The sequence below is a fragment of the Copadichromis virginalis genome, linkage group LG4, assembly GCF_057382275.1.
Source record: "Copadichromis virginalis isolate Kocher_CV1m ecotype Utaka linkage group LG4, C_Virginalis_male_GT1.1, whole genome shotgun sequence".
Classification (NCBI taxonomy): domain Eukaryota; kingdom Metazoa; phylum Chordata; class Actinopteri; order Cichliformes; family Cichlidae; genus Copadichromis; species Copadichromis virginalis.
In genome coordinates, this window is record NC_140621.1 from 32,919,396 (window position 1) to 32,933,760 (window position 14,365).

General features: G+C 42.8%; 1 protein-coding gene across 2 annotated transcripts in view; it reads right to left on the bottom strand.

Moving 5' to 3' along the window:
* The window catches only part of gas7a (growth arrest-specific 7a), a 69,333-nt gene that overhangs the window by 25,552 nt on the left and 29,416 nt on the right, over positions 1-14,365 (bottom strand). The window contains exons 3-5 of one of the 2 annotated variants that reach the window (XM_085455000.1): positions 13,228-13,305; positions 8,901-8,986; positions 6,151-6,213 (exon numbers count right to left, since the gene is read on the bottom strand). In XM_085455000.1, the coding sequence (XP_085311126.1) occupies positions 6,151-6,213; positions 8,901-8,986; positions 13,228-13,305 (227 nt within the window). Of the gene's footprint in view, positions 1-6,150; positions 6,860-8,900; positions 8,987-13,227; positions 13,306-14,365 lie in introns of those variants that run through there. The other variant, XM_085455001.1, reaches the window with a different exon arrangement.

The window sequence follows — 14,365 nt, forward strand, 5'->3', positions numbered from 1 at the left end:
GGCACTGCAAGATACCCTCTGTGCCATGTCAACCGCTGCTGCAAACTGCATGGGCATCCAGGCAGGCTGCTTCATCCACAAACGCACAAAAACACACACTGACTCACACTGTTTACAGCATGAGTTCACCACTGTACTGCTGTCACACAGGCTGGAGAGAAACAACATCTACCAGCTGCTTCTTTCTTTTCACTCCAGCATGTGAAATAAAGAGCAGGACAGGGCTCGTTTTAAGCAACACAATATCAGTCATGTGCATCCAGGTTTACCTCTCCAGCTGGTGAGCGATGCTTCAGGATTAAAGTTTGGGGTAGATTCAAAGCCAGGGAAGATTTATTCACAGCACACTCTGTGTGGTACCCATCAAACTAAATATAAAGCATCAAGCAGAATGCTCAAAAACAAAGCGGTACTTTTGCTATTATTGTGTGGGTGGAGCTCCTGCTTTGCTATCAGATCTGCAGAAGCCGGTAAACATGGATCTCACAAGCTGCTGTTCGGGAATTGGTTTATCTTTCACAGTGTTTTTCATATATTCAGTGCTTCTCTAGTGCCAGTGTTTTAATGAAGCCATTCTCAGGTCTGGAGTGCTGCGGCTCACTTACATAAGAGAAAATGCCATGAGGCCAACATCACCTTAAGCCTTCACTCTACTCAAAATGCAAGAGAAAGTGATGTATGTCCTTGAAATTGTTATTCAAAAAACACAAGCAACACAGGTAGTTGGTTATAAACTGCTAATGCTACACAACCATAAGACACAAGAAAGAGTAATGAGTGATATTACAACCAACCAAAATCTTTAATTTACTTATTAAAGTAAATTTATTTAGTAAATTCTTTTAAAGTAAACTACGGCCCACCTGCAGGACCTTCATGGCCGAAGAGGGTCCCAGCCCACACTTTGGGAATCCCTGTTTTAATAGGTTGACATGTAAGTTAAAAGATGGTTGGATCTAAGAGCATCCACAGTACAATAGATGGCCAGTTTAGCATACCTTGGATAATAAGAAAGAGTAACCTTTGTCCTTTAAATGCAGATGGACAGCTGAGTCTTGTCCTGTGGAGGTGGCTCTTCTATGTTGTGCCATGCGCTTGTGAAGTGGCTGTTTGGTCTCTCCAATGTAGAGGTCTGGGCAATGTAAAGGTCACTCTTTCGAGGATTCCAATGTTCTCATTTTGGACAGAGAGGACAGATGGTTTGAAAGAGGAGTGAAAGAAGCCATCTATGTCCACTGTGAGCGACTGTCTTTGAACAGAGGCGGTGGCTTACGACACCAACTGTCTGCCATCTATAATCCAGTTTTGAGATTTTCCCTTCCCAGACGCCTTAATGCCCACTCACATCCTGGGCCATCTGACCTCAGGAAATCACATGATAGGGTGGGGCCAGGTTTCACAATGAGCTCACCTGAAACCCTGGCTGATTGTGACCCACACCCGTTTTCACACCTTGGCTCATGTGATTAGGTAGAGGATCATCAGGGGGTCCTTTTGTCCCTCTTTTGGGGGGAAACTCCCACTGGGTTTAAATCTGGGACTCTCCACCATTTGACCCTCGAACTGAAGAAGCTTCTCGGATGAGAGGTGAAACGTCTTCAAGCAACTTAAAGAAGTCCAGATGCTTTTCTTTCCAAGCTCCTTAGACTACGATGACCTGGATGACTGAGAACCTTCACAGACAATTGGAACAATACTTGGTCTGCGACACTCAAGTACACATATTGAGAAAGGGCCACAGTCTCCAACCAAATAAAAACTTACTTGCTAGCAGAGAAGCGAGCTAAGATTAGCCAGCTAACTGTTACGGTAAACAGTCATTCATTTCAGTTGGCTGTTCAGGTAACATTAACCACATTATTGGGTATTCAGTTTATGTAGGCATCTTGTCTCAAACTCAGTTTTGACACCTAAAACCAAGAAGTATTTCAAGCCAATGTTAGCAAACACCAGGCTACTTGCATGACCAAATTGCTAAGATGGCTAAGAAATTTCTTTTTAATACAGTCACAGAATCATTAAAAAGGATTAAAAGGTTTTTTTTTTAAGTGTAAATGCTCTATATTGCTATATAAATATAGTCTATATTTATTTATACCAGGGATTATAAAGTGTAATATGTACCCATTTTTAAAGCAGCTTTGTTTCTGGCCCCTACCATTTCTAGCTTTCACTTGAAAATGGTTGCTCTTTAGCAACAAAATATATATATGTATATATAAATATATATATACATACTGTCTTTAACGATTGCCTCTCGCTGTCTTCTGCACTGTAGCTGTGGCCAAATACAATACCATAAGAGCAAACCAAAACAGTAAAGCCTTGGAGGCTGGAAAAATACACAAGGAAATAAAATTCACAATGAAGCTACGCTAAGCTGATAATTATCTATTTTAGAGGCAGATGACGCCTGATTTTTAATGGTAAAATAAAAGTGCCATACTTGTGTATATTACAAGCTCTCCTGTACAAGCCATGCAGTAGATTTATGACGCAAATATCTTTATGTTGGAGGGCTCAACAGAGAAGGCAAGAAAGAAGTATAGAACAGTTAATGTTTTTAGATTTTCAGTATTTGTGACAGAGGAGTGTGAATATTTCCATATACAGGTATATTTCCACATAAAACCTTGATTATTTTGCACTTAAAACTTCACCAACCCCAGCATTAATATGTAGTGGGCTTCCTCACTCTCCTCTCTTTGCCACCACAAACAAAGCATCATAACAACTTCCAAAAAACAGAACGTAAAATAGATGAGTAATGCTCTTCTTCTCTTTGTTATATAATCGCTAAAATCCAGAGGACATGTTAATATGGCAAACTGCCACTGAAACTCACGGGCATGGTAGCAAGCTAATAAACAACATTAACTCACAGCAGCACATTGTAATGTAAAGGAGCAGCGGTGTGATTTACTCTGTGTGCAGACCAGTCACTTTGTTCATTTTCTGCCTCAGAGACCATACTGATTGTCATGGGCACCAGATTTTCCATTACACTGGCTCCACATTTATCATGACTGTTGTTTATCTGCCTCTCACATCCAGCAAAAAATGAGACCATTCATCTAAGGGAAGCCTGTCTGGCTAACTTACTTCTCCCTGATGGCTGCTTAGTGAGGTACTCTGGGGCTGAGAATAAAATATTAATATAGATTACCTTTATGCCACAGCGTGTGATAAATCAGACCGAGGCCAGTCTTGGGGGGGTGTTTGAAGTCCAGCCATCGGGCTTGACTGTTTGAATTTAGCACAAAACAAAGCTGCAAGCTATATATGAGTGTAGATTTGCTGAGTGAACTGGCACATTTAGTCCTCAGTCAGCATTCATAAGCATTCGCCCTCATGAGAGTTTAGTATCCAAGCTACAGGCAATGCTTATTTCATTACATATTTTTGTGTTTATTTATTTTGCTGACGAGAGTCGGGGGGGGGGAAATCAAGTCAAAGAACAAATGGTCCGTGAGAGACGTAAACCTGGCAGATGAACAAACAACTGAAACGCTCTCTTGCGAATGTTCGTTTTCGAGCAGCATATAGCACATTTCCTGCAAGACTCCACCTTCACAGCCATACACAGGTTCACCTTACTATAACCCCCACTCAGTTTTCTTCTTTATTGTCTGTTAATATTGTTTCCAAGCCTGGGAGCAACCAGGAATGTTCTTAGTTTATTAGCTGATAAAACAGGAGACAAAACGAGGTTAATCATTGTTAATACAAATACTAACTGTAAGATACATTTAAAGCCATTAATCACATATACAGGTTTAATATCTAAAACATGTTTTAAATTAAAGGTAGCTGAAATATATGGTGCCATTTACACCATTTGCACACACAGATGTTAGGCAGCATTGACACCGATTAATTTCAGGCTTCAACGCTCTTGCTTCTCATTCACATGCATTGGATGATGTCACATGTTGCTGAACTGAATTATGGCTCCGTCGCTTCACTTTGCTCATGAGAATGATGCGGTGGCGTGCACAGGCATCAAAAAATAGGAGCTAATACTAACTTTTAATTGTAGCTTGGCTAGCTTGCTTTTGATAAAGGCTGGTTGCTAGCATAATGCTGCAGTCACAGCCTGAATGCAAATCACAGACTTGTCTATGAACACTATCCCGCTCTTGGCCATACTGTAGTGATACTGAGCAAAGAGCAACACAAACCAGAAATGGAGAAGGTTTATTTTACTTTCAAGGTGAAATTTTCCATTTTGTTACAAGTTTTACTAGCAGTTAGCGCGTTTGTGTACTGCTAGCGACCAAAGCAATCGATTTCATCCAGTAACCTCCAAGAACGAATGATGCAGAACAGATGCGTTTCCCTAGCAACCAGTACTTAAGTCACATCCATTTTGGCTCTTGATCAATGTTCACATGATGCCACATGAAATATGAGCGTAATGATACCTAACCACTTTATGAGAGATCATATGTTAATTAGCTGAACTTTTCTGGCATTTACTTTTTCACCAGCAGCCCAGATACGTTTTTTTTATTTTACTTTTCAGAAATACTTAACATCTTCTGATAGTGAGCCAGCTTGGTAGCTAACTCTGATGAACCTTGTGAATCCTTTTCACGGTAACATGGCAAAAAATCTGGACCGTGTTTTAACTCTTCTTTCCATTTGTTCGGACCCAGATTGCCGTTTCTTCACTGAAACCTCCTCTGCAAAGATGCCAGCTGACGTGGTACCGAGCACGTGCAGCCCAGCAACAAGTCAAACCACAGGGGCATGAATGTTTCACTAAAAACCTCAAGTCTCAAAAATTATTAAATCTGATCCGATCGGTCAGATGTGGTGAAGGTGAAAACAAGGTCGCAAGGCGGCTGCTTCTCGTGTGTGAAGCCTCGGCGCCCCGCGAGGGTCCATTTTGCCAACAGTCATGGATGTGAGCGTCTCCATGACAACTGTGGAGGGGTTGTGTAACGTGAGGTGCACCACGACGAACAAAAAGACACCTCTGAGGGCCGACGTCACTGATTTAGTTGTTATCACCTGTATTTTTTTTTCCAGCTGCTGCAGAGACATTTAGCATGCATGATTGTTTTTTTTTCTTCCCAAGCATCAAGACTTCCCAGAAATTCCTCTTTTTTTTAGTGGAGAAGGAAAGAAATCTCTCCATGAGAACTCTTTGGATGAAGCCAAAGAACAACAATAGATCTGCGAGCTGTGAAAGGCTTTGGAAAAGCAAACAAAGAGGAGGAAGAAATAATCTTCAAAACAGTATGTCTTCTGTGAATATCTGAATGGTTCCCCCCTCCCTCTCAAACCACCACCACCACTTTCTCCTATGGCGGTGTTTTCCATTTCAACACCCATTAATCAGTGCTATTGCCTTTGTCACCATGGAAACTGGACTTGCTGCATCTCTCTCAGGTCTGGTGGTGTTTTTCACAATAGCCAGACTGACGGCTCCCGTGGCTGCAGCAGGTCAGCGAGCCCACCGAGTGCAAAATCAGCCCCTCGCGAGACACAAAACCCACCTCTGTCTGCTTCTCCATCAACGCACGACCGCCTAACCGCTGCCCCCCACCACCCCCTCACCACAGCCTGCATTATGGACTGAGAGATTACATAACTGCAACTACTGTCTGGGTATCTTCACACAAAGCTACTGTGTACATTATAGAAAAAAATCCCTGCACCGTGGTGAAGACCTCAGTTTCTACTCCGAGTGTGACCTGCAGAGGGTGATAACAACTGGAGGAGACAAACACACACTTAATCTGACATATCATAAAAATACCAACAGGATTCTGCAGGCTCCTCACTTATCAGTCATTAAAAACACATCAGAGAGTCTCCAAAGCGTGAATTAATCTTTGACAGACATAAAATCAATATTATAGACTGAGGCCGCTCAAGTCAATGAGACCGATATGAGTGCGAGACTCCCGCACAGCCTCTTCATTCAGATGATTGCGGTATCCAGTATTGCAGGGAACCCCCTCACATTACTCCACAAGGACATGTAATGCATTATGATTTGAGTTTAACGTCAACAGATGGTAAAAGAGAAAAAACAAGTGATTTGAACTTAATTGAGGTGCATGAGGAGCTTCAGCAGAGGATGCACAGATAGAAGCACAAAGAAGGAGAAGAGGAAGGATTAAGTTTCTCAGTACTCACAGTGATCTTGGTCTCCTTGACCTCCTTGATCTGCCTCTTGGCCGGCGAAACAGAGCCGGGGGGCTGCGGGGCGAGACAGGAGGGATCGTCAAAACTCTCCTCAGTGTCAAAGCTGGCTTCCATCATCATCCCTCTCACCTCCTCCTGCTTCTCTATTCTGGGAAAGCCTCACTCTCTCCTTTCTCTTTCCCTCCACGCACCAAGGCTGCCAACGGTCTCACAAGCCGCGGAGTGAGCGGAGAGGAGTTGCGTTGCAGGAGGGGGAGGGAGGGAGGTGTGTGTAACTGCGGTGGGAAGGTAGCATGAGGGAGGAGGAGGAGGGAGGCAGTAAGGGGAATTGTGGCGGCTGTGGGAGCGTGACAAAGTCTTGCCTCCGGTTAATCTGCTGTCACATGAGTTTTAAGGTTGTAGCCCAATCACCACCTCACCTCCACACCTGCCTTCCCCTTTCACCTCACCCAATGATGTCCATGCAGGAGGAGAGATAAAAGATGAAGAAACATCACTGAGCTAGTTCAGGGATGGAGGCACTGGAGGATGGGAAGAAGGGAAATTTGCGAGGAAAGAAGAAAAAAGAGAGAGGACAAGGAGGCAGATGAGGAGGGGGGGGGGTGTATTTACATGATCCTTGCCCCCCCTCCCTCCCCAGAGACCCAGATAGTGAGGGAGGAGGGAGCAGCAAGGCGTAGGTGTTGGTGATGGGGGTTGGCTTGATGGAAATGGCTGAATGATGATATTTAAGAGACAAATTACAACTGGGAGGAGGGGGGAGAGAGCAGGAGGGAAAACAAGCAGCCAATGAGAAGCAGCGTCTCTGATTGTGTGTGTGTGTGTTTGGGAATGAGACGCATGCACATTACAGGGTTAAGCAAGTGCTCAGATTCAGCTGTGTGTAAACAGTGTGTTTACACCGGCAGCTACATCGCTATCGTCTTCCTCACGTGATGCCGCTTCACCCGAGGCATTGAACGTAAAAGCTGCGCACGGAGCAGCTTCCTCGCCACACCTTCGTACAACACCCACCTGGTCCAACAACAACACCATCAAACGAGAACGACACCGAGGAGCGCGACAAACATGTTCTCACCTTGGTCGTGCAAAACATGGCGGCTGGCAGCTCTGACCGCAACAACCACAGTCCAGGTTTGGCGGGATCCGTGGACCCGGCGCTCCCAGAGCTCCCAGTGTGAGCTTTGATTATTTGTTATTATTTTTTGGCTGGCCTGCTTCTTCACAAACTCTAACATTTGTCCAAATCTCAGACGCCCATATGGCCCAACTGTCCGTCCACCTATACTCTCCTGTGTGATCATGACACTGTATGCCCTCATCTGACTCGTAATTAGTCACGTGGGTTGGCATGTAATCGAAGTTGGCCTGGGTCCATCGGAGCTGCGGGAGCGGCCCTGCTTTCAGTGGAAAGAGAGCGCCAGCTTCCTTTGAAGTGGAATCTTTTACAGGAAAACTGTGGCTGTGGTGATATGGGTGATTGTGACCACAGAACAGCCTGACCAAACTAAAGAGCGTGCTGTGAGTGCTGCTCGCTTTTTACAGAAAGGAGGACGCGAAAAGACACGATGCACAAACAAAAACACGCGACTTTTTGGCAGTTCAGAGTTTTAGCAGCAAATCTGGGCGATGTCTCACTGAGCTGAAGTATCTAGTATCCAATCCTGACAATCATTGCTAAAGAGTAAGACAGCCAACAGGGCATCATACAGTAATTCTTTGGGGAACAGGCAGTGATTCAAGACTGCATGGAGGTTCTAGAAAAAGCATAAAAGCTTCTAAATACTGAACTCTGAAAGTGAGCTTTTCCATTTTTATTTAAACAGATGTTTTAGCCATTTCTTGCCAAATGTGCAACAAATGAGCGAGCTATCAGCTATTCTTAGTAAATATATCTTCAGAGAAATGAATTCCAAGTGCTCAGATACCAAGGTTACATTCTCAGACTGTGTTGTTATTATCCTAAAGCAATTTCAAACAGTTTTAACCTGAGAACAGCTGCAGTTTGTCATTTCTGAGAAACCTTCAAACCTAAACTTTGCCAAAATGACTGTGATCACCTCATGTTTCAGTTTAAAGTAATAAAGAGAGGGAATTATAGGTTAATTTCTTCCTGGTTTTGGAGTCCTATGCTATAAAAGAAGATGAGACTGGAATAATTACATTTATCAGCATTAATGAGGGTGAAAACCTTTGTTACTGTAACAGCAAATTATTTTTTGACAGCTAAGGAAAATCTACATGTAAGTGATCTTAAATAGACACGTGGTGCACTCAGTAAGAAAACTGTCAGAGTGGAGGATGCTTTAAGTAAATAGAAAGCAGTCTTAGCACTTCTGATCTATTCATAGCTTATGAGTTGCTATTAATTTAGAAACGTTACATAAAGGTGATTTGTATGAAATCAAACTTAATTTTGGTTAATGATTGTCCAGTTTTATCAACCAATCACCAGTGACGGGGTATCAGATGCTCAAATTTGAGATACTTGTTGGTTAAAAGACGAATGCATTGACCCTGTGAGACTGTGATGGTGATGGTAGGTAACTCTGATGTTAGGTTTGGCAAAAAAAACGGATGTAAGCCAACTCCTAAGAAATGGGTGTTTTTATTGGACGAGAAAGTGGAAAGTGGAGAGGAGACTTGCTTTGATTAAAATGTGATCACACCATAAAAGTAATCATCATCATCATCTGCTGTTACTTCAGACTCAACATCATTGCGCGCCTCTTTCGGCTTACCTGCTTGTGCATCGCAGGTTTCCTCAGAGAAACATTAGCGACCTCTGCAGGCTGACCTTTCTTTGTGCTGCTGTGGCATCCGTTGGCTGAAGAAAAGCAGATAATTACTCACGTTAGAGTTTAAAGTATTTTTCAGCACTGAGTTGACAAAAACGAGCAGATGGTAAGTGAACGAGTTACATCCTGACATGCAGAATTTCAGAACAAGAAAGAACTGTCAGCGTTAATCTCGTTAAAATGACGTTAACGCGACAAATCTCCGTTAACGAGTTACTGCGGATGTGTGAGGCTGGACGGCGTCAATGTGTTAACAAGCTAACGGCATTGATGCCGTCCAGTCCCAAGCACGGTTGTGTTAACGGGTGTGTTAACAATAAGGTGTTAACATCACCTTATTGTGTCAGACAAATTGAACTGCAGCTGCAGGGATTTATATTTTGATCCAGAGGACAGGGAACACCTGGGAAAGATGCATCAGTTAGGGATTCTCTTTGCGCCATAGTGCCCCCTTGTGGAATAAGTAAAACAAAGCAATCTTGTTTATGGCATCATTTGATTTAATTTAGTTGGATTTGGTCGCCATCCATCCAAACATTTTTAGCCAGTCACAATAAAACCATAGATGATATCTCAAATTAAACACAAAGGCAGTGAACGGATCATCCAGTCATGGTGACGGAAAAAGCGTCATAATGTAAATGGGCGGGGCTTCTACCGTTCAGCCGCTAAATCTGTAGAAGTGTAGAATTCATAAAATATGAATCTACATTTTTACAATGTTTATCTACTAATTTTACCCTTGTTGGTTTATACATGAGAGAAATAGTAAAAACTGGCTAACTGATGTTTAGCCACAAATACCTTTTATAAGTAGTGACACTAGAAAAACTACAGCTAAGTTTTTAAATTAAAAAGTAAACGTCTATAATAAAGGCACACATCCTTGAAACATTTTCTTTACAGGCTACGTCCAACTAAAATAAGACATGAACTCTAGAAACAACCCAAAATATCATGTTAACTAGCTGCTGATTCAGTAATTCATTGAATAATTCAGCAATCAGTGTTTAGCTGTTAGACCCTTTGGAGGACACTGAGTATTTTTTACTACTACAGTGTTCTAATTTCACATTGGTACAGTGTGGTTCTGTCCTCAAACTCACACAGAAAAGCATATTGAGATATTCATAATCTGGGCCCTCGGGGTTCACAGCTCTGTAGCATGTCCCTGGTTTCATCCTACAGGCCCATGATGGTTCCTCATTTCTTTGTGATTCATGAGCTGTCGGCTCGTTGTATATCAAACCGGCCCATCTCCAGCTCAAGGTAAACACGTGATCCCGGCAGAGCGTGACCCCCGAGGCCACGCGTCACAGCCGGGGACGCTGATCGGATCAGGGCCCCTCCAGGACACTGAGGCCTCTCCAGAAATAGGGATGAACGTCACTTTACTCAGAAGGGCTCTAAAGAATCCACAACCCTCGGTGACCTTTGTCAGTGACCATAAAACTGAGTATTGGCAGGTTTCTGATCCATGTGGTTTGGACACAAAAGAGAGCAGAAAGGACCCTGTGAGGCCTTCTGTTAAGAAGACAGCTTCAGGGTGAAAATGGGACTCTTGAGGATTTAAACAGAGACAGGAAATGTGGAACAGCTAGCCTGGCTCTTTCTGAAAATACAACAGATCGACTAGTTAATAAACTAATTTTCTTGACTTTCAATGTCGAGAAAATTAGTTTGTGTTGACTATTTCTCACTGACTGACCTCACAAGAACAGCATGAAGAGAGCCAGAGATTAAAAATAAGCAATAATTAAATGCAGAGAGGTGAGAGAAAAAGGCAAATGAAAAACACTCAATGCATCATGGGAATCCCCAGCAGCCTAGACCTATTGGAGTGTATCTAAGGGAGGATTCAGAGTCCCCTGATCCAGCCCTAATTATATGCTTTATAAAAAAAAGTAAAGTTTTAAGCCTAATCTTAAAAGCAGAAAGGGTGTCTGTCTCCAAAGTCCAAGCTGGGAGCTTGTTCCACAGAAGAGGGACTGAAGACTCTGCCTCCTATTCTACTTTTAAACACTCTAGGAACAACAAGTAAACCTGCAGTGTGAGAGCGAAGTGCTCTAATGGGGTGATATGGTACTACGAGGTCTTTAAGAAATGATAAGGAGTGTTTATGACAACACGCCTGGTACAAAAATCAGATTTTTTAAAGTCACAGTGAAGAGAAACAGAATATGTGAGCAGGAATATTTATGAGTAATGTTAAAATGCAATAAGCATAATGCAGCATGACTGCCTAATGTAGCTAATAGTCCAGTATGGTTTAATATGATATGCTACATTTAGGTAACCACACATCGGCCAACTACCTTGCAGAGATGACCGTCCACAAACATGGGCTCTTAGATTGTTTTCTCATTTGATCTAAAGCAAAATAAGGAGTTCAGAACATGAAAGGGTTCCAACTGAGAACCATAAAACATCAGGACCTGAAGCAAGAACGAGTTATCAGACATATTTTTTCACAGATACGGCCCCAGTACCAATTTCTGTTTCCATGTAGCACTTTCATAAGAAGTCACAGAAAATTCCTGCCACCAAAGTTGGAAGCAGGAACATCAGCAGCTACGGAAAGGACTGCTGCAAGAAAATCAGCAATTTCCAAATTCTTTGCAGCATGAAATTGCTTCCCACGATGATTAGAGGACAGAGACGTAAATAAAAAGCAAACAAAAGAAAACACAATCTGTGTTAGCTGTTACAACAAACCTAGAAACTCAATAAAGCAAGGACTCAAAATAAAAGCAGGAAAAGCCCAGGGAACACTTGGAGAGTGAACACACAGAGTGTAACTTGACAAAGTGACAAGGACAAAGGCAAAAACGAGAACATGTATACATCCAACAACAGAAGGTTGGTTACAGAGCAGACCCAAGTGGGAGCAAAAAGAATAAAATCTGAAGTAAAACCAAAAACAACACATAAGAAAACAAACCTGTAAAGAAAGAAAAGACAAATAACAAACACGGAACTGTGAAAACTGACACTAAACAGAATATATCTGGGACCACATCGCATGACATTTTCCAGCCGACATGAAGGCAGACCTGTCTCAGCACCGGCACTGCATCAGTGAAAAAGAGGTAAGCCTGTACTGTATGTCTTCAAAATATCCACAGGTGTGCAACTTATACTAAAAAATACAGTTTTTTCAATACAAAGTCTGGCTCAGAGGTAAACTGGAGTCACTGTAGTTTCTCTGGGTGCACCCCGCCTGTAGGAGCAGAGCTTCTCTGGTGGAAAAGCAGTGATGGTTTTCAGTGACTGCCTCGTGCAGCTGTGGGAGAAAAAGCATCTGCACACCTGCTTACCAGGAAACATCTCTGATTCTAGCTGATCAGCACAGTCTCTTTATTAACTAAGGAGACAGACTCAGAAGGTGCATGTTTATGTATCTGTTGTCCTTAAACGCGTGTTAGGCAACTCCGTCTTATCTTCTTCCCGTTGGATGCCGTGCCGTTATTTCTCCCTGCCTGCTCGGACCAGCTGCTCAGATCCCCGGTTTCCTGTCCAGAGGTCAAAGTCAACATTTGTGCGGCTCAGATCTGAACTGGGCCTTCGCTAAACGTCTTTTTCTCCGAGGAGGGATCGCGCTTGCCTGGTTAAACGCTGACAAACTCCCCTGCAGCTGACTGCCTCCCCGGTTGTTCTTCCTCTAAGTGTGTTTGGGCCACATGCCAGCACAAAGAAGCAAACCATCTGCTATGTGCAAAGATGTCGTTAGCGAGGATGCTGGCAGCGATGGAACATAATAAGCCACTCATTAAGAAAGTGCAGGATTTCCTCTCGTAGTGTTGGATGAGCTTCATGATAATGTAGCAGAGAAATGTATTACGAGAGATTTGTCAAAGGTTCCTTAAGAGCCTTTTGGAAAAACATTACAGAGTCTCTGGAAAAATGATTAGTATTGTGTCACATTTAGCTGAAGGAACATGGTCTTAGCATAATAAGCAGATTAGCACTGATGATGAATGATTGCCAAAAGGCTTAATATGTCTGACTGGATAAATGTTGAAAAATTAAGTTATAACCTGTAGCTCCAAATGCAAATAACCCCAGTGATGGAAGGAGTTTATGCACCGAGATGACACTCATCAGCTTGTTTTTGTCTCTCTTGGTCAGTCCTAACCACACAAACCTCCTTTCTCATTCCTTCAGCGCCTATTTTCTGCTCTAGGTGCTCTTATTTTGTTTTCCGTGTGATTGTGCCTTTTGCAATGCTTTCTAAAAATGGATGACTAGGATGATGAAGGCCAAGTTTTACCATATGGTGAGGAGTTCTGTCGTGCCAGCGGTCTCTGCGGGGCTTCAGCTGACGAGGACGGACGTCGCCATGTTGTTTCTGGAACGATATAAACAACAGGAAGGAGGACAGCGTGGAAAGAAGTCAAAACAAAGACAAAAACAGAACTTGCTTTAACGTGAATGTGCAGGGCAGCTTCTCAGTCACTGCTTCGCAGTTGTTCAAGATTAAGGACGGAAACAGCTTTATAGAGACTTCAGGTGTATAAATATGAAGCACAATAGAGCACAGAAGGTCAACGATGCCTTAATTTGTTGGTTTCAAAATCTAGACAGTCAGAAGATGCCTTGTGAGACAGTGGGAAGGAAAAACTCCTTTTTAACAGGAGGAGACCTCCAACAGGCTCAGAGAGGGGAAGCCATCTACTGAGACCAGCTGGAAGAAGAAGGGAAGAGAGAAAAGAGCAGCACAGAAAGCCAAGGACAACACAAACGGTGGGAGAGAGTAGAAAGTGAAAAGAAGTCCTGCAGCATGACTGAGGATAGTTCAGGGTCACATGATCCAATCCTAACTATCAGCTTTACCAAAAAAGGAAGTTTGTAGCCTCATAATAAAAGTAGACAGGGTGTCTGCCTGCCACTTTTAGAAACTCCATGAACCACAAGCCTGCAGTCTGAGAGTGAGGTGCTCTGTTACAATAATATGATACCGTGAGAGATGATGGAGGCTGATCAGGATGTTGTACGAGGAAATCAGGGTTTTATTAAATTTAAATTCTGCATTTAAGAGGCAGCCAATGAAGAATCATCCACCGATGTGCTAGCACAAAAGATTTTTCTAATGTCATGGTGACTTTGTCAGCAGAAGTTGAATTAATCCACAGTTTCTTCTGTTGCAGGAGTGCATGAAGACTCCACCAAGCAGCAGGTTATATGATTGGCTTTTCTGTTTGTTAGCAGGATTACTAGAGACGCTGTGGAGTTACGGCTTACAAGTAATTAACTCTCAAAACATTTTTTCATTCTTTTCTACAGCGGCAGAGGACAAAATTAGATGTTCATGCAGCATCTTCACAAATATAAAACTGAAACAGGGCGACATTGTTATGAATTTCTCCAAAGAATTTCGCAAACTAATTCAGATCTTTCTGCATCCAGAA